This window comes from Oncorhynchus kisutch, linkage group LG28 (genome assembly GCF_002021735.2).
Source record: "Oncorhynchus kisutch isolate 150728-3 linkage group LG28, Okis_V2, whole genome shotgun sequence".
Classification (NCBI taxonomy): Eukaryota; Metazoa; Chordata; class Actinopteri; order Salmoniformes; family Salmonidae; genus Oncorhynchus; species Oncorhynchus kisutch.
Window position 1 is genome coordinate 34,153,723 of NC_034201.2, and position 24,285 is coordinate 34,178,007.

General features: G+C 42.8%; 1 protein-coding gene across 2 annotated transcripts in view; it reads right to left on the reverse strand.

Annotated features, from left to right (window-relative positions):
* Positions 1 to 2,330: 2,330 nt before the first annotated feature.
* LOC109873112 (rab effector Noc2) overlaps positions 2,331 to 24,285 on the reverse strand; it is a 57,764-nt gene continuing 35,809 nt past the window's right edge. For both annotated transcript variants that reach the window (XM_031807724.1, XM_031807723.1), the window contains 3 exons: positions 13,702 to 13,873; positions 2,771 to 2,875; positions 2,331 to 2,519 (listed from right to left, as the gene is read on the reverse strand). In XM_031807724.1, coding sequence (XP_031663584.1) covers positions 2,338 to 2,519; positions 2,771 to 2,875; positions 13,702 to 13,873 — 459 coding nt within the window. In that variant the 3' untranslated portion in view covers positions 2,331 to 2,337. The remainder of the gene's footprint in view (positions 2,520 to 2,770; positions 2,876 to 13,701; positions 13,874 to 24,285) is intronic.

The following is a 24,285-nucleotide window of genomic DNA, read 5'->3' on the forward strand; positions in this document are numbered from 1 at the left end:
TGATATGATGACATTCTTCCTTTTTTACTTAGCATCTTATGATGTCCATCATTCATTCTTGTGAGAACAGTAGTCTGGCCATGGTTGCATCATCTACAATGATCGGAGGTAGAAATTAATTAGTAAAAAAAGAGTACCATATAGACAAATACTTTTCATATATAGCTCCTTTTGCACCTTGGTGCTTTGGATTCCAGGAAATATACCTAGTAAAGTACACAATGTCTGCTAAATGTCATCGTCATTAAAAGCTACTCCAGTCTAGAGCTATATATCATAGTGAATAGCTTCAACATACAGATTGTGTCTAAAAGGGAGTCAAATAGACTGGATTGAAAGTGTGCTAGTGTCTCAAGTAGAAGAAAATAAATCACAAATCAATCCTAAAACCAAGATCTAATGGGAAATCTGGAGACAAAACTTCACTATAATAACACACTATAAATGGTTGCTATTCAAGCTCGATTGAACATGCACACACATGAAATGGTTCTGCTACCTTATAAAGACAATAGTGGGAATGAGTAATTGCTCTGACTAATCCCTAAGTGGCTTGAAACAGGACGATGTTGAGTGAAAAGAAATGAGTGAGCAGGGGAGTCCCAGCGCCTTGTATAGGGCTATACCCCAATATGTTCTGATTAATGATGGCCCGCCGCTCGCAGGCGACATAAATCAACGCCTTATAAATAGAAATCCATTCTCCGGCTTCCCTGGAGGTAATCCATGCAGTGGCGCATTCTACACAACCCGGGCTATCCTTGATGTCCACATTTGTATATGAATGACATTCATATTTTCAATCAATTACAGCGATGGGGTATTAGGGGGAGAAGTGGAAACAAAAAAGAAAAGACTGTGGACCATTATCCATGCAGTCTATCCCCAACTATTGGGCAGAGATGGATTTCCGGGTCCTTTTCCATTTAGTGGTGCAGAGGGAGTAATTTTGCTAGTTGGCTAACGGAGTACACGTAGATGAAAATGTTTTGTCATTAAGCAGACACTCTGATCCAGAGCAACAGTAGTGAGTGCATACATTTTCATACTGGTCCCCTGTGGGAATCGAACCCACAACCCCGGTGTTGCAAGCGCCATGCTCTACCAACTGAGCGACACAGGACCCTGAAGTCAAATGAAGTCATTATCCTGCAAAGTTAGCCAACACGTTTACGGCACTGGACGGCGGTAGCTGCCGTTGGTGATACAGTAACGCTTAAGTTTAATGATATAAAAGTATACAGGAAAAGGGCAGATAAAAGAAGAGGGTATGAAATGTGGTAAATTGCTTTCTTTGTATGGATGCATGAAGGCCAAGAGAAGTACAAAATAAAATACAAATTAAAATCCCCAATTAAATTAAGGCTCCACGTTCTGCATGGTCACAGTCGGGAAAGTCAACGCTTTCAACAAATGTGTCAAGTGAGCACATGAAAGAGAGTTGTTATCTTTAAAAAAAGGGGAGCCACAAATTGGCAAGACACCATCGCTGTGCAAATGAGACCTAATTGGGCTTGAGTTGTGCCAGCGGGCGTTCTGGCTGTGGAGGGCAGGGATAGCGGTGGGGGATCCCATACTGGCATTACACCGCACCCACTGGCAGAAACCGAGAGAGACAGGGGGTCTTGTCGGGGTTGGATCACCCGAGGACAGGGTTTCCTTCCTGGGATGGAGAACAGGAGCTTTGCTCAGTATTTACATTTTACATTTGTCAGAGGGCTAAGGGGGGTTCAGCTCTGTAAGCACTCCTGTTCAGGTTTCTTCCAGTCGGTGGGTGTACTGCTTCCGAATTTAGAAACATTATTGTTGGGAACGCAACATGGAAGGGAGAGCGCAAACAGGTGCCCTTCTTGGGCACCAACACCTGTTTGCTCTGAGCTCACATCCCCTCAAGAGTCCTCTACACAGAGTCAATCTAGGCTGGCTTAATTTACAATGCATTGCAACAGGCTAGACTTGTTAGATACTGGCCTAGTGTGTAGGGTTAGGCAACACACAGGGGCTGATTCACTCTCTCACCTCTGCCCTTATTGATTAGGCCTATGAGATGTGAAAGCAGTGCAGTGTAAACAACACCTTGTCTAATAAAAGGTGATGTGGGTCCACACAGCATTCCCATATTGCTTAAATCTAGCTTGTCCTGTCAGGTCCGTTGAAAGTAGTCAACAAGAACAGGGGGAAGGGAGGGGTTTGATGGATTAGAACCCACTCTGGGTATAATATGGGACTTTTATCCAAGGCCACATTGAAAGTCACACCTATATGGCCAATGCAGTACATATTCCACAACCCTGACCATGCTCTGTCTAACCGACTGAGCCATTGGAGCCACATAGATCATGTTGAGTTCTGGGTGTACTCACTGGGGGAAGGGAAGCTGTGGTCTGTGTCGTAGTCCTCAGGGGGAGCGGTGCTGTGGGGGGGCTTGCTGGTTAGGCTGGAGCGGCTCTCTGACAGCAGGCTGCCCTGTGGTCCCCAACCCAGCCCTGTGGGGGTCCCAATCCACCCCCCACTGAACACTGTGGACAAACACACAGGGCCAAGAGGTTAAAAGGCACAGTCTGAAAGATTTCCTACTGTTCAATAGTTTTGCTGTTCATTGTGATTGATATTGATTGTTCAAGAATAAAGCTCATCAATGGCTTACACTCTAAGTAAAACTGTCGTATCCCCATACAATTTCTAAATCAAAGGTTGTATTACTCCATTGTGTATATTTGTGGTATCTTATGCATGCAGGGTCAGAGAGAAGGTATACAGAGGGATGTACTTGAGTCAGTACGCTGCTTGCCCTCAGGGAGACCCTGGCTGGACACCTTGCTCTTCACGCTTCCCTCACTATGGTCCGACTCACTGTCGCTGCCACTAGACACCACTGCAGACACACAGAAGAGACAAGACAAGAGGGCACGTCAATAGGGGATTATAACAAGACCAGTAGGTATCACATAAAAACAACACAACACCTTAGCTCTTATATCAAGAGATCTGAACCTCTTGACGAAGTGACTAGGTGATTCTCCTACAATATAGACCATGTGTAAATGAAAAAAAAAGTTTAAAAGGGACTGCCCAGTGTCACCCCATAATGGCATTAACGTGTTAATTAAGAAGTTATGGGCGTTATTCATAGGGCTGGGCGATATGGGCAAAATATTATATCACAGTATAAAAAAAAAAAATGAAGGTATTTTATGTTTTTGAACAATAAAATTTCTAAATTTGCTTTATGAGTAGTGCGTGACCCTAGGGTGGCAACACATACATTCTAAGTGAATTCAACAGGTCTTTCGCCATTCTTATTGCTTTATACTGTTCAATTTAACATCACCCCCCCCCCAAAAAGAAATCTACATTTTCATCAGTTTCTGCATTTCCTGCACTCATTTGAGATAATTTCCATACTGCCACATAGGGCTGCACGATATGGGCAAACAATCTAGGCCTTATTTTTAATCAAATGTTGCAATTGCGATATCGAACAACTGTTGGAATCATGGAAATAGAATGGCTATTCTAGTTCTATAGTTAGAATATAATAGTGGGCACTTTGAATACAGTGTTGTTTGACTTGACAACGAATGAAAATACCAGGGAAGTGTTATTGTGACATGGTAGAAACCAGAGGACCCTATAATCTTTGGCTACATGAAATGTTTTCTCCTAGCTACTTCATGTAGCTAACATAAGCTTGCTTTGTGTATTCCTCCTTGATTTAGAAGACACTGTTGCATAAACAAATGCCAATTTAGGTCTACACTGGTATTATCATTACCAATTTACGTTTGCTCTGACTCAGTACATTTATTGGCTAGCAAGCGATTAGGATTAGCATTAGTGGCTAACAACTTGCTAAGACAAGACAAACTAGCTGTTTGCAGATGTAAGAAACAAACTAATAGTGTAATTATATAACGCTACTGGATTTATATTAAGAAGAAAAGTTAAAACAGTATCGTTGCCATCAACATTGTTGCATGTTCTGCATTGACCAAGCACAAGTGTCTTGTGGTTGAGGAACAAGAGAGAGAGAGAGAGAGAGAGAGAGAGAGAGAGATGACTCAAGTAGCAAAGTAAACTATATAAATGTACTTTACACATGGCGTATCACATTTAACTAACCAAACATTCAAATACCGTTAAAGAAGGTCAAGTAAAATCCCAAACCGGTCCGTGCATCAATACCGGTATATCTTAAAATATGGTATACTGCCCAGCCCTAGTTATCCAACTGCAGGTGCCTCTGTATGACCTGAAGAGGGGTTCCAGTTATCATGCAAATATAATCAGAAACCATTATCATAGCACAGAGACAAGCTCTCGCTCTGCTGGGACCTTCTATTGGTCTAGTTCATACTGGTTTAAACAACCACATCATGCTAGCTGCAGTATCGTAAACGACACATGGCAGCCAGAGAGAGAAACTGAATCTGATTCAAATGTAAACCAATGGCTTCAGAGAGCAAGTTGCATAATCCCCTGTGCTTCAGGTTGTGCTGGGGCAATTTAGGAGTTAGGCAGGGGTGTAAGGGCACCTAACCAAGTCTGCGCTGCTCTGGCCCTCGCCATTGCATCACATCACACTGGCCCTGATCAGTGGCCTGAGGCCAGTCTGCAAATTATATTTTTTTATAAAGGTGAGAGAGAAATAAAAAAATGCGGGAAGACCGGTGTGGGTCTGCCTTCCAATTTTCGCAGCCCATCTGCCATGGTTTCAATCAGGCAGGGAGGCTGGCAGTGCAAGGACTGAGTCTGAGTGTGTTCTATACACCACCCATTCTCTCTCTCGCTCTCTCTCCAAAGAAACAGTCTCCTTCATTTATACACACACATTCACACATTCATATTGACTTGCATATACACAGGTGCAGCCACAAACCCACACTGTCACATTGTACACACACACACACACACACACACACACACACACACACACACACACACACACACACACACACACACACACACACACACACACACACAATAAATCCTTTCTCATGCTCCCTGTGAAATACCACCCGGCTCTTCAATCTGGTCTAATGAATACGGCCAAGGGAGCAGCGACTTCTATGTCATTGCTGACTCACGCAAATCCCTCCCGCACCAGCCCAAACTGTGTCAGCCCCGCAGGCAGGCAGCTATAGAGGTGAATATGAGTGCGTGTTTTGGCTTTTCAACTTTCCCCAATCCAAAACGACTGCGCGGATCAAGTGGGGAAAAAAGTTACTATTGGAGTGGAAAATGTAAAGTTCTCAACTTCAGATTGTGCTATGCAAAACATGACACCACTTTATACAGCCTAAGCCTCAAGGACCTTTTGAATCCAAGTTTTCTAGTGTTCTAGAGGATTACAGACAGCCAGATCTAAAAGGCATATTTCAGCCATCTTATGGGAAGACCTATATTTAGGTTTTTATTTCCAGTACATCTTGCTGCTCGACAGCAATTCTCTGAGGATACCATCGTAATGTGCAGCATATGTGCAATTTCCTTCCATTGTGCCCTTGAGCAAGGCACTCAACTCCAAAACTACATCCAGAGGAGTTGCCAAGTGATTGACTCTGTACTTTTCTCCACCCTTATTGTGCCAACAAACATCTGGGGTGCAGAGGTAAACATCATTCACCTAAAAACACAGAGCTGCACAGCAATAAGCTAAAAGGAAATAAGGAGAGCCTCTGGCTGGTCTAGTGTGTAATGCTGCCTGCAGCACATATTGAGTACAGGTTAGCGTGCAAACTAATCCCACTGCTCTTACCTATATGGCTCATTCAACCTACACCCCTCACCCACACAACTATCTATCCCTATAAAATTTGAAAAATACGAGTGAAATTCCAGTCTCCTTAAAAAAATACAATGAAAAAAGGGAAACCAGTGGCATTTTGCTCGCTCTCTACATGCTTGTTGCTGTTGGCATAATGTTCCTCCCATCTCATTAAACAACCAATCAACAGCGGTGGCAAACTAACCAAATGAAGAGTAATGGCTTCACTGGAGGAGACACTCTGGTTTCAATTATTTGACTTCCCGATTCAGATGTGGGGCGGCAGGTAGCATAGTGGTTAGAGTGTTGGACTAGTAACCGAAAGGTTGCAAAATCTAATCCCCAAGCTGACAAGGTAAACATCTGTCGTTCTGCCCCTGAACAAGGCAGTTAACCCACTGTTCGTAGGCCGTCATTGAAAATAAGAATTTGTTCTCAACTGACTTACCTAGTTAATAGAGGTTAAAAAATAAAATAAATGTCATAGCTAGTGTGGTTGGGTAATGCAGTCAGCGGTCACAGTGAGTACAATGTGTTTGTGTGACTCAGTCACACAGCGAAGGGCAAGAATGTGAGTGAGGCATGACTGAGGTGTTCATGACTGTGTGGAGACTGAGGTGTTCATGACTGTGTGGCCATGTTCTGTTATATTCTCCACCCGGCACAGTCAGAAGAGGACTGGCCACCCCTTATAGCCTGGTTCTAGGGAGTTTTTCCTAGCCACCGTGCTTCTACACCTGCATTGTTTGGGGTTTTAGGCTGGGTTTCTGTACAGCATTTTGTGACATCAGCTGATGTAAGAAGGGCTTTATAAATAAATTTGCTTGATGGAGTAGATGGCGACAAAAATACAAATGACAGACTTCTTAGATAGAGGTCAAGATTTAACATGTCGCTCTAACTAACAGATTGAACAGCACTATTTGTGTAGGTTGTTTGCTAGTATAAAAAAAATAGACAAAAATATGTATTGTCACACACACCGGAGAGGTGCAGAGAAATGTGTTGTTATATGTGATGTACTTCAACATAATTTGTCAGCATTACAACTAATCTGGCACGTTGCTGACCATTCTTTTGAAAAAATGCTTTCAAGACCTATACACTGACATTCAATTATTTTCCATGACAGTGATGACAAAACTGAGAGGCATATTTCATAAGATCTAATGACACTATATGGTATAGTGGTAAGTCTTCATCCAGTAGTACAGTATGTGTATTGCACCTGCAGTACTGTGGGAATGCACACGGCAGCCATTTTAGCGCTTCATTTGAACAAACACAATAAAGCGCATGGCTCACGTTAAGGTCTGACTAGGAAAGTGGTGTTACCCTCTCCTTCATAAAAATAAAATCTACCTCGGAAGACATTTGGCCAAATAAACATTTTTAAGAGTCACCGTCTCGAGCCTACGCCACAGATGGCGTCTGCGTTAAAAGCGTGGTTGTTCTGTCAAGTTTTCTTATTTCTCCCTGTCTCTGTGAGCCAATTTGGAAGGCCCTGTTGAATGATTGGTAGCATCACCGGCAGGCTGGCTATCTCTACCACTTATCATGCAGAAACCTGGGGTCTCCAAAGAGAGAGAGAGCAAGAGCGAGATCTCTAATTTCAATTGATCTTATCCACTTCGAATATGACTCATACCTCTGAACAGCTCGTTTTAAGCACAACTCACAGGCAAGGAATGTTCATTGGCGTTTTTTCAATATTTATCATCATCTTCAAAGCGTGATGTTTAAATGGGTGTCGGAGTAGGAAAACACACAGTGTGAATTTATGCAGCGTTTATCCTGAATTACAGATTGAAATGCCTCCCTTTTTAGGTGCCAAATGGAGCACTTAGTATTCAGGCACATCACTTAGTACGAGAGATTCATCCTGTTAGTGGGAATGGGGAGATTGTCACCCAAGTCAATGAAAGTACATTTAATTGATGGTCATGATGACATGCAGTGGCAGGGTTATAGAATTCTTCTGAGCAATGGTGTACAAAGCCATTGACCTAGAACCTTCCTTACTTTTAAAGATATAGACAAAGCCAAGGAGATTGTACAGTTTTGTCATTTAAAATCACTGTTAAAACAGAACAGATGTATGGTAAAAGGAGAATGGATGTGGGACAGGTCCACTTAATTAAAAATACCTGAATCAAGATCAAATCTAAATGTATTTGTCACATGCTTCGTAAACAACAGAAGTAGACGAACAGTGAAATACTGACACAATGAGTAACGGATAACCTGGCTATACACGGGGTACCAGTACCGAGTCAATGTGCAGGGGAACGAGGAAATTGATGTAGATATTTACATATAAGTAGGGATAAAGCGACTAGGCACTTTATCCCTAAAGTGACATAGCAGTGGCTATGTGATGAGTCAAAAGAGTTGCAAAAAGGGTCAATGCAGATAGTTAAATAGTTAACGAATAGCTACCCGGAATAACTATTTAGCAGTATTATGGCCTGGGGGTAGAAGCTGTTCAGGGTCCTGTTCCGGGCCTGAAACTAACTTGTTGGTCAACCAGCCACAGTGGAAGGTAGATTTAAAAAAATATCTACCAGCCACTCAGATTTTTTACCAGACAACACATTTTTTGGGGGCCAATGTTTTAGTCCTGTATTGACAGTTTGATGGCTAATTGGAGGTCACAATGGGATTTATTATAAGCGTCTGGATTAGTGTCCCGCTCTAGCTCTAGCCTTTAGTTCAGTTGTGATATGTACGTACGGTCACGACGTGAATGACGTCGTCGATGCACTTATTAATGAAGCCGCTGACTGATGTGGTAAACTCCTCAATGTTATCGGATGAATCCCAGAACATATTCCAGTCTGTGCTAGCGAAACAGTCCTGTAGCTTAGCATCTGTTTCATAGCATAGGACTACTTCCATATTGAGCGTGTTACTGGTGCTTCCTCTTTGAGATTTTGCTTGTAAGCAGGAGGATAGTTCGATTTGGTCAGATTTGCCAAATGGAGGGCGAGAGAGAGATTTGTATGAGTTTCGGTGTGTGGAGTAAAGGTGATGAAGTGTTTTTTTGCTTTTAGTTGCACAGGTGACATGCTGGTAAAAAAAAAAGTCACCAGACACTAGGAACGCTGGCTCTGGATGTGCATTTGTATTTTCTTGTTTGCTTATGGCCCTATACAGCTCGTTGAGTGCAGCTTTAGTGGCAGCATCGGTTTGTGGTGGTAAATCTCCCTCAACAGAGAAGAGGGCATTTCCCATTTCAACCTTTGACTGAATGGAGATCCAAAAGATATTATCCAGAGACAGAGCAACCCTCCCTCTCCCTCCATGTCAACCCAGCATCCCTCCATCCTAAAATAACCACCCATTGCCTTCTATAAATTCATCAATAGCGGGATATTATGATCTTTACTCGGTTAGCACAGCCAAATACAGAATTTCAGGCACACTAATGAAACCCATTTTGGGAATTTACATAAATGATCTCTGATTAACCCAGGGAAATTAATTCAAATGATCTTGGGGCATTTCACCATGGAGGAAGAGTTGATAGATTGTCAGAGCCAACCGAAATGTAGCCCCAGACAATAAGGCTGCATCTCAAATGGCACTCTATTTCCTATAAAGTGCACTATATAGGGAAGAGGGTGACATTTGGGACTCACACCATTCATCTAGATAGGTGGGGCGAGGTCAAGCACAATATCTTTATCTATGGCCGATTTGAAACAACACAGGTCAATGAATAATAAAATGACTGGTTTCGTGCCTCGTAAAAGAAAAGGTTGATTAATACATGAACACACACACGGCTCACAAACAAACAAAAAAATGGTTGAAGCATCCACCCACACAAAGCATCGTAAGTAAAACAAACCCGTCATCCAAACACAGAATCCTCTGTATTCTAAGTGTTCTAAACTGGTGGATATTTTATAGGGAGCCGAGCCAGTCATTACACAGTGAATCATCTCCCTATCTTTAGAGCCCAGTGTCTCTCCATGCTGTGCAACAGCCACAAGGCTCCACCTAAAGCTGGAAATAGGACTGAGGCCAGACCAGTGCTCTCATTGCTCAATCTCACACTTCCCTGATGAGAGCCCTTCATGACTAGGAAGAGAGGTAGGGAGCGATATCAGTGCATGCCCGCTCACAAAACAAGGCAGGAATTGGTTCAGAATTCCATTTGTGTGTTATAGATGCACTAGATAAGTAGCCTATAGAGGTAAATGCATGGAAATCACCACTGTGGATGTGGAAAGACTGAATCACAAAAGCCCATCAATCCCAACCCAAAAAATACATGTGGTTCAAAAATCTTATTTGTGGCTTTATAGTTCATAAGAGTAAGATGCTTCACTCCAATCACTCAAATCCAATCATGCTGCCAGAATGAAGTTTATAGTAATTTTGCTCTTGATGCTGTATAGTTTGTCCTTCATGTTCTAATACTTTAATGTTACCCCTTCCTTGTGTTTTTTGTATTAAATCATTTTTAAAAAACTATTTGTTTTTGCTCTTTGCACAATTATTTTGCGATACAAAAATGTTGCACTGATACAGTACTACACCCCTGCAGAGTCCCCTTGTACCTTCCACTGACACAGTGTGGTGTTTCTCTGCGTGCTTCCTTAGCTCCTAAAAACTATACTCAGATCAGCTTTTACACCTTCTGGAGTCTGTGTCCAAATTGTTTCGCGGTGAGCCCTCCCCTGCCTCTGCATCTCTGTATCCGCTCACCTGCACCGAGGCGGTTGGCCACGGTGCACACAGGTCACAGCCGAAACTGCCTGCACCATCTGATCGCACCCGTGCTTTTTGCTGGGACCACAATGGCTGACCATGACTCAGCCTGGACTATTGGAAAGCACAGGTGAAGCGGGCCCAAACGTGACAAGCCCATAGCTCATGCTATATGATGTAATGTGAAATGTGTAATGCTATGTAATGTGTGCGTGTGCAGTGTCTTCTGAAGTGCTGATGAAAATATGACTGTTTGGTAACCTAGTTTGTCTGTAATGTGAAATAACAGTAGACAGTATGTTAATACAGTCTCAAATATTAATGTACTGGGTGTATGATTCATATTGTAATGATCATATTTCAGTGTTTCCCCTATATTCATTTAGCAGTGGCAAGCCGCTGGTGCTAAATCGTTGCTGCCACTCCAAGAAATGTATTTTAAAAAGATATGATTATAATTTTTGGCAGTGTAAACGTAAAACAACAAAAAACATATATAAAGTATGTTGAAAAGATAACAGAACTATATATACTGTATGTTTAAATAAGATCATAATTCAGAACTAACAATCAACAATTTAAAAAACTAGACAGTCAGAGAATCTAAAATTCCCAAAATGTCTTGGCATGGGGCCCTCAATGATTTTGTTATGTTTGAGTCACTCAGATAGCATAATAACACAGCATAAGCTATGGCACAATGTGTAAAATTGCAGGGAACTATCTTTAAAACTGTAAAATGTTCCCTCCGCCCCATGGAAAAATGTGTAGAATAGTAGGAAAGTAGCTTTAAAACATGTTTTTTTTTCTCAGCCCCATGAAGGGAGACTTTATAGAAATCCCCTTAAAAATCCCACAGGTCCACACCCTGACAGGTAGATGTGTAGCGACCTACAGTATACATAAAAATACACACACACACACACACACACACACACACACACACACACACACACACACACACACACACACACACACACACACACACACACACACACACACACACACACACACACACACACAGTTCATGTCTATTGAACTATACAGGATATGCACAAACACACAAGGTACAGGAAGTGTGCTATGCAGCACACATGCACAACGTGCATAACACACACACACACACACTGAACTACTTCATTGAATCAAGAATAACAGATCGTTGGGTTTTACCATGTTACACCCAATTTATTTAGCATAAATCGTTCTTTTGTGCTCGCTCTTTTTAAAAGGGTTAAGCAATTTGCAACCAGCTGCTCGATATTTCAGGTAGTATTTGACATCAATTTTATCTTTATTAATGGACCAGTCTTGGCAATAATGCAGTGGGTTTTCTTTCTCTTTCAAGATGCGGTCATACATATGATGCAGTTTAAGAGGTGGCCTGAGGGGCGTCACCTCACTTTCAATTTGGGGCCAATTAACATACATGTATGCAAAGGTTTGAGAACATGAATTCAAAGTCAGAAAGCAGGCACCAGACATATTAATGCCAAATAAAAACACATGTTGCCCTTCAGGCTTACAGAATGTTGAAATCTAAATCTAAAATGGCACTAACTGCTTACCAAACTCAGGGTGATATACGCTAAGCTCAGACAGATGTTTTTCGCTCAGGATTCAATAAATACAAGGCTTCAGTTATGGCCTTGTGATAGAGAATAAACAGAGGAGACGCTCACATATCTATTGAGGAAAATGCAGCGACAAACACTTTTAGAATAGCTTAGGAGGACAGTCAGAAACACATCTGTGGCCTTGCATCAAAGGCTGTTTGTTCATCCCACAGGTGACTCATAGCAAATATGTGGCATAATGGAGCTCAGAGGCCCCCAGCTAGCCATTCAACATCAGAGATGAGGATCTTGGCCCTGAGAAACTCCATAGAGAACATAGATAAGGCCTTTAGAAAGGGAGACTTGCATTCTAAGGCGATGATACTTTTGACCTGGTTGGTTATAAAGCTGTGAGAGTAACAGTGTCCACCTTTTAATTAAAACGCTATAGTGATTGTAAGGTGCATCCAAAGCACAACTGAAGATAATATATATCATGTGTTATACTGTAGCGCCACAGAAACAATAGACAGTGATGATGATGCATCTCCCTGTTACCATTGTCATGTTATCAGATTTGACAACTGAAGATAAATGGCAACAAAGATCTGGATTCACCTTCCCTTGTAGGGAGGAGATATTGGACCTGAAGCAGCACACACATATCATAACAAACATTTCTTAACCTTGCTTCTAAAACTGTGAGAGTAAAACAACAAAATGAGGAGTTGACTGGATGTCCATTGGGTGGTGAACCATTCTTGATACGCAAGGGAAACCCAGCAGCATTGCAGTTCTTGACACACTCAAACTGGTGTGTCTGGAACATACGAATGGCACACATACACAATCCAAGTCTCAATTGTTTCAAGGCTTAAAAATACTTCTTTAACCTGTCTCCTCTACTTTATCGACACTGATTGAAGTGGATTTAACAAATTACATCAATAAGGGATCATAGCTTTCAGCTGGATTCAGCTCGTCAGTGTGTCATGGAAAGAGCACTGTTTTGTACACTCGATGTATACTATGTACTAACCATACTAAACACTATTTAGAGCATACTATTCAGTATAAATGTATGTAAGCAACAAAACAACATACTAAGCTAATCCATGCAAAGAAGGCGTTATCTTAAGTGCAATTTGGTTGTTCCACACCATACGTTCTTAAAGCACAGCCCATCCCCTTGATCCAATTATCAGCTTTTGTCAAACACGTGTGCAGGAAAATACTATTATTTCCCTCAATAGTGTGCAGCGAATTTATGCTAAATGAAAACTTTAATAAATATGACATGCTGGCATTTAATGTACTAATTTGTAACAATTTCACATACTATTATACTCTTTTCTTTACTACCCAAAAAGCCTACTAATAGTATGAGTTTTCGGACACGCCCAGTGAAGCTTCATCCTAATCAAACATGGACTTAAAGAGTATTCTAAAATCTAAGGTCATCTCTATGTCACTGTTTTGTAACTTTACAAAAACAAACTGAAATCATGATGAATTTCTGTCTTATAAAGAACTGATGCTTTTTTTTTGTTCAAGCATGTCTCAAAAGAAGACGCAACAGGACACCAAATGTACCCATTTTAAACTATTCCAAATAAGGAATAACTGCATTACAGAGGACATGGGGAGTGACTGACTGACCTTTGCTGTGTGCCCATGTGTAGGTGCGGCTGACAGTGGAACTCCTAGCCATCTTCTGCTCTCCTCCATTGGCTCCTCGCAGTCCCAGAGGAGCACCACTCGGCCCCTCCTTCCCAGGGTACACGTACTTGGGCATGAACTTGTAGAACCAGGCTCCAGAGCGCTTCCACACCTAGATAACGCATACAGAAAGGTCCTACTAGTTCAAGTAGTACTTTTTCAGTTTTCATAAGTTTTCTCCAGTTTCCTGGAAACCGAACGTGGCCCTGGTTTACAAATTGTGAGGCGCAACCTCACATCAGACAAACATTGAAAATGTGAAATTTTCATACAGTATATTAAACATAAAAAAATGACAGTTTTTCCATGCATACCCAAAAGGACAATAACTATAATTTCAAAAAGACAGATTGGTCTAAAAGCAATGTCTGAGGTCCCATAGGCCAAAACAGTCCTGTCTGGAGAAGCACTGACAGTCTCCTGACATAAGCATGCTAACAAACTGGTGGTGGGCGCTAGGCTCACTAGGTTCAGTGCTGTGGGCAAGCCATGTGCCACTAATGGACAGCAGGCACTAAAATGTCAGGGCCGATAGCAGCTGCTCCAGAGTTGGCAAGTGCCACCTCCCAGCCGGAAACACTTTCCTCATCTCTGCCGGCCTACTGCATTATCACATTTGATCAGGAAGGCAACATTTTCAGATTTGCATCAGCAAGTAAGCTCCCTGAAACCCCCTGAAAATCAGCAAGAAGAAGTAGGCATTCCAAAAATGATGTTCTCATTCTGGCTTCCACTTTGGGGGAAATGTATGTACAACTCAAGTACAGTATACTGAATTGAAAACTAATGCCTTTTTTCCCCATAACCTATAGTCAGTAATCAAGAATATCATTTTTTACTCAAACTATCAAGTCAGATAGGCCAATGGTGATGAATGACAGGTACTGCTCAAGCTCCACATTAAGATTCAAATTCTTGGATGACCATGGAGCTCAAATGAAAGGTTAGAGAACTGTTTTCTAGTAAATAAGGGTTAAACTGTATTTCTTTGAACCCTGCACTTCAATTTCAAATAAAATAAAATAAAATTGTATTAGTCACATGTGCCGAATACAACAGGTATACCTGTTGTACCTTACAGTGAAATGCTTACTTAAGAGCCCCTAACCATCAATGCAGTTTAAAAAATATATATACAGAGTCAATGTGTGGGGCACTGGTTAGTTGAGGCAATATGTACATGTGGGTAGAGTTATTAAAGTGACTATGCATAGATGATAACAACAGAGAGTAGCAGTGGTGTCAAAGGGGGGACAATGCAAATAGGCAGGGTAGCCATTTGATTAGGTGTTCATGAATCTTAATGCTTGGGGGTAGAAGCTGTTTAGAAGCCTCTTGGACCTACACTTGGCGCTCTGGTACTGTTTGCTGTGCGGTAGCAGAGAGAACAGTCAATGACTAGGGTGGCTGGAGTCTTTGACAATTTTTAGGGACTTCCTATTACATGCCTGGTATAAAAGTCCTGGATGGCAGGGAGCTTGGCACCAGTGATGTACTGGGCTGTTCGCACTAGAGGTCCAGCGCTCTAACCACCTGATTACATTGCACTCCACGAGGAGCCTGCCTATTACGCGAATGCAGTAAGTCAAGGTAAGTTGCTAGCTAGCATTAAACTTATCTTATAAAAAACAATCAATCAATGACTGTCGTTGCTCCAATGTGTACCTAACCATAAACATCAATGCCTTTCTTAAAATCAATACACAAGTGTATATTTTTAAACCTGCATATTTAGCTAAAAGAAATCCAGGTTAGCAGGCAATATTAACCAGGTGAAATTGTGTCACCTCTTGCGTTCATTGCACGCAGAGTCAGGGTATATGCAACAGTTTGGGCCGCCTGGCTCTTTGCGAACTAATTTGCCAGAATTTTACGTAATTATGACATAACATTGAAGGTTGTGCAATGTAACAGGATTTAGACTCATGGATGCCACCCCTTTAGATAAAATACGGAATGGAATATGGAACGTTTTTTTTCTCGAGGTGATAGTTTCCGGATTTGACCTAAGGCTCGTATTTCTGTGTGTTTATTATAGTTAAGTCTATGATTTGATATTTGATAGAGCAGTCTGATTGAGGGGTGGCAGCAGCAGGATTGTAACAGTCAAAGGTATATGGTTTAGAGAGAAATAGTCGACGCGTTATAATTCCTGTAATAACTTGAGGCTGAACTTGAAAGGGGTTCCTTCGTTATTTTACCGTTCATGTCTTCCATAGAGAATGTCTTGATCTACTTCAAATAAGGTCTGTGTTTCGTGCAGGCTTAAACCGCCTCTGCGTTTTGATACCCGTGTAAATCTCACTAGGATAAAGTAACGTTTGTCAACATATTTTCATAAATCCACTCTACAAAAAAATGATCTTTGCTTATATTTAGCCAATATTGATCAGAGTTACCTTGTCCTATGCATATCTACACAATTATAAAATTGGCAAGGTGGTGTAAGCCTACACGAAACACAGACCTTATTTTAAGTGAATCTAAAAAATATCCTATGGAATAAATGAATGAAGGAACTGCTTTTTCAGATTTTGCTAGATGGTGTCATGGGAATTATGACTCGCAATTTGGTAGTCAATTCTCACCATGCCCATTGTTAAAATAGGATTTCCTGCACATAGAAATTACAGTTTTTGTTTTCAACATTCATCACAGTTAACTTAAACTCAATTTCTATTCAAACAGTTGAGAGTATTTGTCTCCTAAGCAGACTCTTCAGTATCATTGACACTTCAGAGCTGTGTGTGTGTGTGTTTTACAGATGGCAGAGAAAGGCAGAACACCAGTGCGGGACTATTACATGGAATTGGCACCACTTATTTGTGATAAAGATGTAAGCATGGGGTCAGCAACGGCTAAATAAAAAAATACCACCAACCTGTGGAATCACCTTAAGAACACCCATCCAAAAGCCCATAATATGTATTATATTATGTTAAAATAAAAGTGTTCATTGTTCATTCAGTATTGTTACAGACTCGGACTAGGAGAGGTTGAAAATGTAAGTGAAGACACTTGCCAGTTGGTCAGTGCATGCTAGTAGTTGTTTGGGCTAAATTATAGATGGGTTATGTACAGGTGCAGTAATCTGTGAGCTGCTCTGACAGCTGGTGCTTAAAGCTAGTGAGGGAGATACGTGTTTCCAGTTTCAGAGATTTTTGTAGTTCATTCCAGTCATTAGCAGCAGAGAACTGGAAGGAGAGGCGGCCAAAGAAATAATTGGTTTTGGGAGTCACCAGAGAGATATACCTGCTGAAGCACGGTGCTACAGGTGGGTGATGCTATGGTGACCAGCGAGCTGAGATAAGGGGGGACTTTACCTAGCAGGGTCTTGTAGATGACATGGAGCCAGTGGGTTTGGCGACGAGTATGAAGCGAGGGCCAGCCAACGAGAGCATACAGGTCGCAATGGTGGGTAGTATATGGGGCTTTGGTGACAAAATGGATGGCACTGTGATAGACTGCATCCAATTTGTTGAGTAGGGTATTGGAGGCTATTTTGTAAATGACATCGCTGAAGTCGAGGATTGGTAGGATGGTCAGTTTTACAAGGGTATGTTTGGCAGAATGAGTGAAGGATGCTTTGTTGCGAAATAGGAAGCCAATTCTAGATTTAACTTTGTATTGGAGATGTTTGATGTGGGTCTGGAAGGAGAGTTTACAGTCTAACCAGACACCTAGGTATTTGTTGTTGTCCACGCAGTCAGGGCCGTCCAGAGTAGTGATGTTGGACAGGCAGGCAGGTGCAGGTAGCGATCGGTTGAAGAGCATGCATTTAGTTTTACTTGTATTTAAGAGCAATTGGAGGCCACAGAAGGAGAGTTCTATGGCATTGAAGCTTGCCTGGAGGGTTGTTAACACAGTGTCTAAAGAAGGGCCAGAAGTATACAGAATGGTGTCGTCTGCGTAAAGGTGGATCAGAGACTCACCAACAGCAAGAGCGACATCATTGATGTATACAGAAAAGAGAGTCGGTCCAAGAATTGAACCATTTGGCACCCCCATAGAGACTGCCAGAGGTCCGGACAACAGACCCTCCAATTTGACACACTGAACTCTATCAGAGAAGTAGTTGGTGAACCAGGCGAGGCAATCATTTGAGAAACCAAGGCTGTCGAGTCTGCCGATGAGGATGTGGTGATTGACAGAGTCGAAATCCTTGGCCAGATCAATGAACACGGCTGCACAGTAATGTTTCTTATTGATGGCGGTTAAGATATCGTTTAGGACCTTGAGCGTGGCTGAGGTGCACCCATGGCCAGCTCTGAAACCAGATTGCCTAGCAGAGAGGGTATGGTGAGATTCGAAATGGTCGGTAATCTGTTTGTTGACTTGGCTTTCGAAGACCTTAGAAAGCAGGGTAGGATAAATATAGGTCTGTAGCAGTTTGGGTCAAGAGTGCCCCCCCCTTTGAAGAGGGGGATGACCGCAGCTGCTTTCCAATCTTTGGGAATCTCAGACGACACGAAAGAAAGGTTGAACAGGCTAGTAATAGGGGTGGCAACAATTTCGGCAGAACATTTTAGAAAGAAAGGGTCCAGATTGTCTAGCCCGGCTGATTTGTAGGGTCCAGATTTTGTAACTCTTTCAGAACATCAGTAGACTGGATTTGGGAGAAGGAGAAATGGGGAAATCTTGGGCGAGTTGCTGTGGGGGGTGCAGTACTGTTGACCGGGGTAGGGGTAGCCAGGTGGAAAGCATGGCCAGCCGTAGAAAAATGCTTATTGAAATTCTCAATTATAGTGGATTTATCAGTGGTGTTTCCTATCTTCAGTGCAGTGGGCAGCTGGGAGGAGGTGTTCTTATTCTCCATGGACTTTACAGTGTCCCAGAACTTTTTTGAGTTAGTGTTGCAGGAAGCAAATTTCTGCTTGAAAAAGCTAGCCTTGGCTTTTCTAACTGCCTGTGTATATTGCTTTCTAGCTTCCCTGAAAAGCTGCATATCACTGGGGCTGTTCGATGCTAATGCAGAACGCCATAGGATGTTTTTGTGTTGGTTAAGGGCAATCAGGTCTGGGGTGAACCAAGGGCTATATCTGTTCCTGGTTCTAAATAAGCATGCCCCATTCAAGAAATTTAAGATGGTTAGGAAGGCATTTAAAAAAAATAACCAGGCATCCTCTACTGACGGGATGAGATCAATATCCTTCCAGGATACCCCGGCCAGGTCGATTAGAAAGGCCTGCTCGCTGAAGTGTTTCAGAGAGCGTTTTACAGTGATGAGTGGAGGTCGTTTGACTGCTGACCCATTACGGATGCAGGCAATGAGGCAGTGATCGCTGAGATCTTGGTTGAAGACAGCAGAGGTGTATTTAGAGGGCAAGTTGGTTAGGATGATATCTATGAGGGTGCACGTGTTTACGGCTTTGGGGAGGTACCTGGTAGGTTCATTGATAATTTGTGTGAGATTGAGGGCATCAAGCTTAGATTGTAGGATGGCTGGGGTGTTAAGCATGTTCCAGTTTAGGTCACCTAGCAGCACGAGCTCTAAAGATAGATGGGGGGCAATCGGTCCACATATGGTACCCCAGAGCTGCTCTGGGGGCAGAGGGTGGTCTATAGCAGGCGGCAACAGTGACAGACTTGTTTTTAGAGAGGTGAATTTTTAAAAGTAGAAGTTCAAATTGTTTGGGTACAGACCTGGATAGTAGGACATAACTCTACAGGCTATCTTTGCAGTAGATTGTAACACCGCCCCCTTTGGCAGTTCTATCTTGTCTGAAAATGTTGTAGTTAGGGATGAACATTTCAGAATTTTTGGTGGTCTTCCTAAGCCAGGATTCAGACACAGCTAGAACATCCGGGTTGGCAGAGTGTGCTAAAGCAGTGAATAAAACAAACTTAGGGAGGAGGCTTCTAATGTTAACATGCATGAAACCAAAGCTATTACGGTTACAGAAGTAATCAAAAGAGAGCGCCTGGGGAATAGGAGTGGAGCTAGGCACTGCAGGGCCTGGATTCACCTCTACATCACCAGAGGAAAAGAGAAGGAGTAGGATAAGGGTACGGCTAAAAGCAATGAGAATTGGTCGTATAGAACATCTGGAACAGAGAGTAAAAGGTGGTTTCTGGGGGCGATGAAATAGCTTCAAGGTATAATGTATAGACAAAGGTATGGTAGGATGTGAATACAGTGGAGGTAAACCTAGGTATTGAGTGATGATGAGAGAGATATTGTCTCTAGAAACATCATTGAAACCAGGAGATGTCATCGCATGTGTGGGTGGTGGAACTAATAGGTTGGATAAGGTATAGTGAGCAGGACTAGAGGCTCTACAGTGAAATAAGCCAATAAACACTAACCAGAACAGCAATGGACAAGGCATATTGACATTAAGGAGAGGCATGCTTAGTCGAGTAATCAAAAGGGTCCAGTGAGTAGTGAGGTTGGTTGGGGTCACGGCGATTCAGACAGCTAGCCGGGCCATCGGTAGCAAGCTAGCATAGGATGCAGGTCTGTTTTTAGCCACCTCGTGCATTTCCGTCGGTAGGATTAGTGGGGATTAGTGGGGTTCCGTGTGGTAGAGGGGATCAATCCAATTCGCAAAAAAAATAGATATAGTTATATTTTTTATTGTCCGATAGATCTAGTCAGATAGCAGCCGATAAAACAGCTAACGAATAGCGGGCCGCAGATGAGCGTTCAGGTAACGCCGCGACGGAGGAGCCAGCTGGATAACTCCCTCGGGCAGATAACGTCGGTAGTCCAGTTGTGAAGGCCCGGTGGGGCTCCGCGTTGGCAGTCAAACGGGTCCGGATAGGTGATTGTAGCCCAGGAGTGACTGGTAGCCGATGTGAGCAAGACCTTTAAACAGGTCAACATTCACAAAGCAGCGGGGCCAGATGGATTATCAGGACGTGTACTCAAAGCATGCGCTGACCAACTGGCAAGTGTCTTCACCGACATTTTCAACCTCTCCCTGACCGAGTCTATAATACCGACATGTTTCAAGCAGACCACCATATTCCCGGTGGTGCCCAAGGAAGCGAAGGTAACCTGCCTAAGGTAACATGCCACGTCGGTAGCCGTGAAGTGCTTTGAAAGGCTGGTCATGACTCACATCAACAGCATCCTCCTGGATACCATAGACCCACTCCAATTCGCATACCGCCCCAACAGATCCACAGATGACGCAATCTCAATCGCACTCTACATTGCCCTTTCCCACCTGGACAAAAGGAACATCTATGTGAGAATCCTGTTCATTGACTACAGCTCAGCGTTCAACACCATAGTGCCCACAAAGCTCTTCGCTAAGCTAAGGACCCTGGGACTAAACACCTCCCTCTGCAACTGGATCCTGGATCCTGACGGGTCCCAGGTGGTAAGGGTAGGCAACAACACGTATGCCATGCTGATACTCAACACTGGGGCCCCTCAGGTGTGTGTGCTCAGTCCCCTCCTGTAGTCCCTGTTCACCCACGACTCCAACACCATCATTAAGTTTTCTGACGACACAAAGTGTTAGGTCTGATCACCGACAACGATGAGAAAGCCTATAGGGAGGTCAGCTGCACCATTAAGAGCACTGGTTGCATCACCGCCTGATATTGAAAATGCTCGGCATCCGACCATAACACGCTACAGAGAGTAGTGCGTATGGTCCTGTACATCACTGGGGCCAAGCTTCCTTCCATCCAGGACATATATACTAGGCTGTGTCAGAGGAAAGCCCAAAAAACTGTCAAAGACCCCAGTCACCCAAGTCATAGACTGTGTTTTCTGCTACCGCACGTCAAGCTATACCGGAGTGCCAAGTCTAGGACCTAGACGCTCCTTAAAAAGCTTCTACCCCCAAGCCATAAGACTGCAGAGCAATTAATCAAATGGCCACCGGACTATTTACATTGACCCCCCCATTCATATTTTACACTGCTGCTACGCTGTTTATTATCTATGCATAGTCACTACACCCCTACCGACATCTACAAATGACCTTGACTAACCTGCACATTGACTCGATACCGGTACGACCTGTATGTAGTCTCGTTATTGTAATTTTATTGTGTTACTTTTTATCATTTTTTATTTGGTAAATATTTTCTTAACTCTTTCTTGAACTGCTTTGTTGGTTAAGGGCTTGTAAGTAAGCATTTCACAGTAAGGTCTTCACGTTGTATTCGGCGCATGTGACAAATAAAGTTTGATTTGGTTGTGATTTGAAAGGTCCGTCATTAATGAAGGCATGATATTCCCTTCAGGACCCTCTGCTGATGAACTTAAGCATCAAAGCCTTTAGGTCAGTTTTAGTAAATCATCTCGCTCTCATTAGCCTACCTCAGTAAGTACACAGGCATTTCTCTGGCCAATCAAAACAGGCAGACCTTTTCTCTACATTTAAGTGTTTCTTAACGAAAAGGTCTCCTCAGGAACTCAGAGGTTAGCAGACGTTCAAAGGCTTCTGATTGCCTTCAATTATCCCTAATCATCCTCTATCAGGGTTTGGTGAATGAGGTAAATCACCAGTTTAGGGCCTATTGGAAGGTGCCATCTAAAATATAGATTTTTGCCAGTTGGAACGCAACCAGCTCAGTTGACACACCAGTTTCAGTGTAGATCACAGCAACTCTAATATTATACTGGGTGTCAAAGCTGAGAAATGATCAATTGCTTCTCTCAAATTCATCTCTCCTTGACTGTAAATGACATCCCTTCCCTTGGGACTGACAGGTGAAATTGAATGAGAAAAACAAATAGACTGAACCATACACAATGGACTGATGTGGTAACATTAAGAGAAGCAGGGACATCTCTCGTGCCAGTAAAAAGTCACTGTATGAATGCTACCATATGAAAATGACCATATATACATCAGCGTTCCTACAAAATGAACATGCCAAAGAACAAAACCAATAGAAACGTGTCAAATTTAAATTACAAATCCACCGGGTGAAAAGGGATGACAGGCACTCTCATAACCTGTCTTTATGACAGACGTGACAGAGATGTATTGCATTGAACTCTTTACATTAAATTATTTATCATAGGAGGGGGAGAAATAACAAAAAGGTAAAAGCTGCCAGGCGGAATTTCTCTCATTATTTAATCACGGTAGTAGTCATTGCGGTAAAGGAAGAGTATGCTCTACTGGGGAATCACAACTGCCACTTCAAGGACAACATAAAGGGGGGAGATGGTGGTGAGGCAACTTTCTCCACGTCAGGTCCGATAATATGGGCCTTCATCATCTTAGCTGCCATGTTGAGGGGGCTTTAAATCTAGGTTAACAAGCACAGAATAGGTCCACCCTACATTCGTGGTTAAACATGTAGCAGGCGTGCTGTTAGCGACTGTGCTCCGCCGAGGCCACAGGATTGATGTCTGTGATGGGACTTATGTAACACAGCTTATTTTGTTCTTGAAATGACTGTTTAAAGACTGTTTGATGAGTTCCTCTGGGTGTACATGCAGTGACGCATCTACTTTATTAAAGAACAACATACACAGCAGAAATCACCCCTGGAGAACACAACCAAATGTATGAAATTCATGTTATTTTTTTCTTAGTAATCTTTTGCTGCAGATCACAAGAAAGTGTGATGCAAGGTGGAAATTACAATGATACTGCTAAAATGAGTATTTGGCTATAATAGGATTACAAGCAGTCTTCCGAAAAACTGTTTCATTAAAATATATAATCTAGCATCCTCCCCAACAAAAATATGCAAATCCTCTGTTATAAAGCCTAGGATTTATAGAGTAAAAGCAACTAGAGTTCAGAAAACAAACTTCATTTCCTTGACAAACAATCAAAGTGCAATGTCATTAGCTCCTGCTTTTCAATTCAAGATAAACATATTGGATGAGAGACTCATGTCAGTGAGTTTTCCCGTTGTTTGCCTCACCAATTCAACATGTAACATGCGCAAGAATGCTGTATTGACAATACGTCAGTCAACTACACTTAGGATTTGTCATCGAAGTAAGGTCATCTTTCACCAGGCAGGAAAAAAACACATTGCTTAATCCAGGAATGGGGAACCGGCGGCCCACGTTTTGTAGGCCCTCCCCCCTCCCCCGGCGGCCCACGTTTTGTAGGTCCTCCCCCCTCCCCCGGCGGCCCACGTTTTGTAGGCCCTCCCCCCTCCCCCGGCGGCCCACGTTTTGTAGGCCCTCCCCCGGCGGCCCACGTTTTGTAGGCCCTCCCCCCTCCCTCGGCGGCCCACGTTTTGTAGGCCCTCCCCCCTCCCCCGGCGGCCCACGTTTTGTAGGCCCTCCCCCCTCCCCCGGCGGCCCACGTTTTGTAGGCCCTCCCCCAACAAAAATAACTCAGTCGGGGTCTCAACTTACTGTTTCGAGTTAGAATAGTAGTATACACAAGGTGCAATTTTGAAATTTGATTGTGCATCAGCAGTTTCTCTCTTGTTATGTCAGTCACTGATCATTTTTGATTGCTAAGTTAGCTGGCTACTAAACTATCTAAACTTCTTATTATGTTAAAAACATGCAAACATTTCTATTCACCCGATGGAAATATGTGTAGAATTGCACTGCCATTAAGTTAGGGATGGGCAACTTTG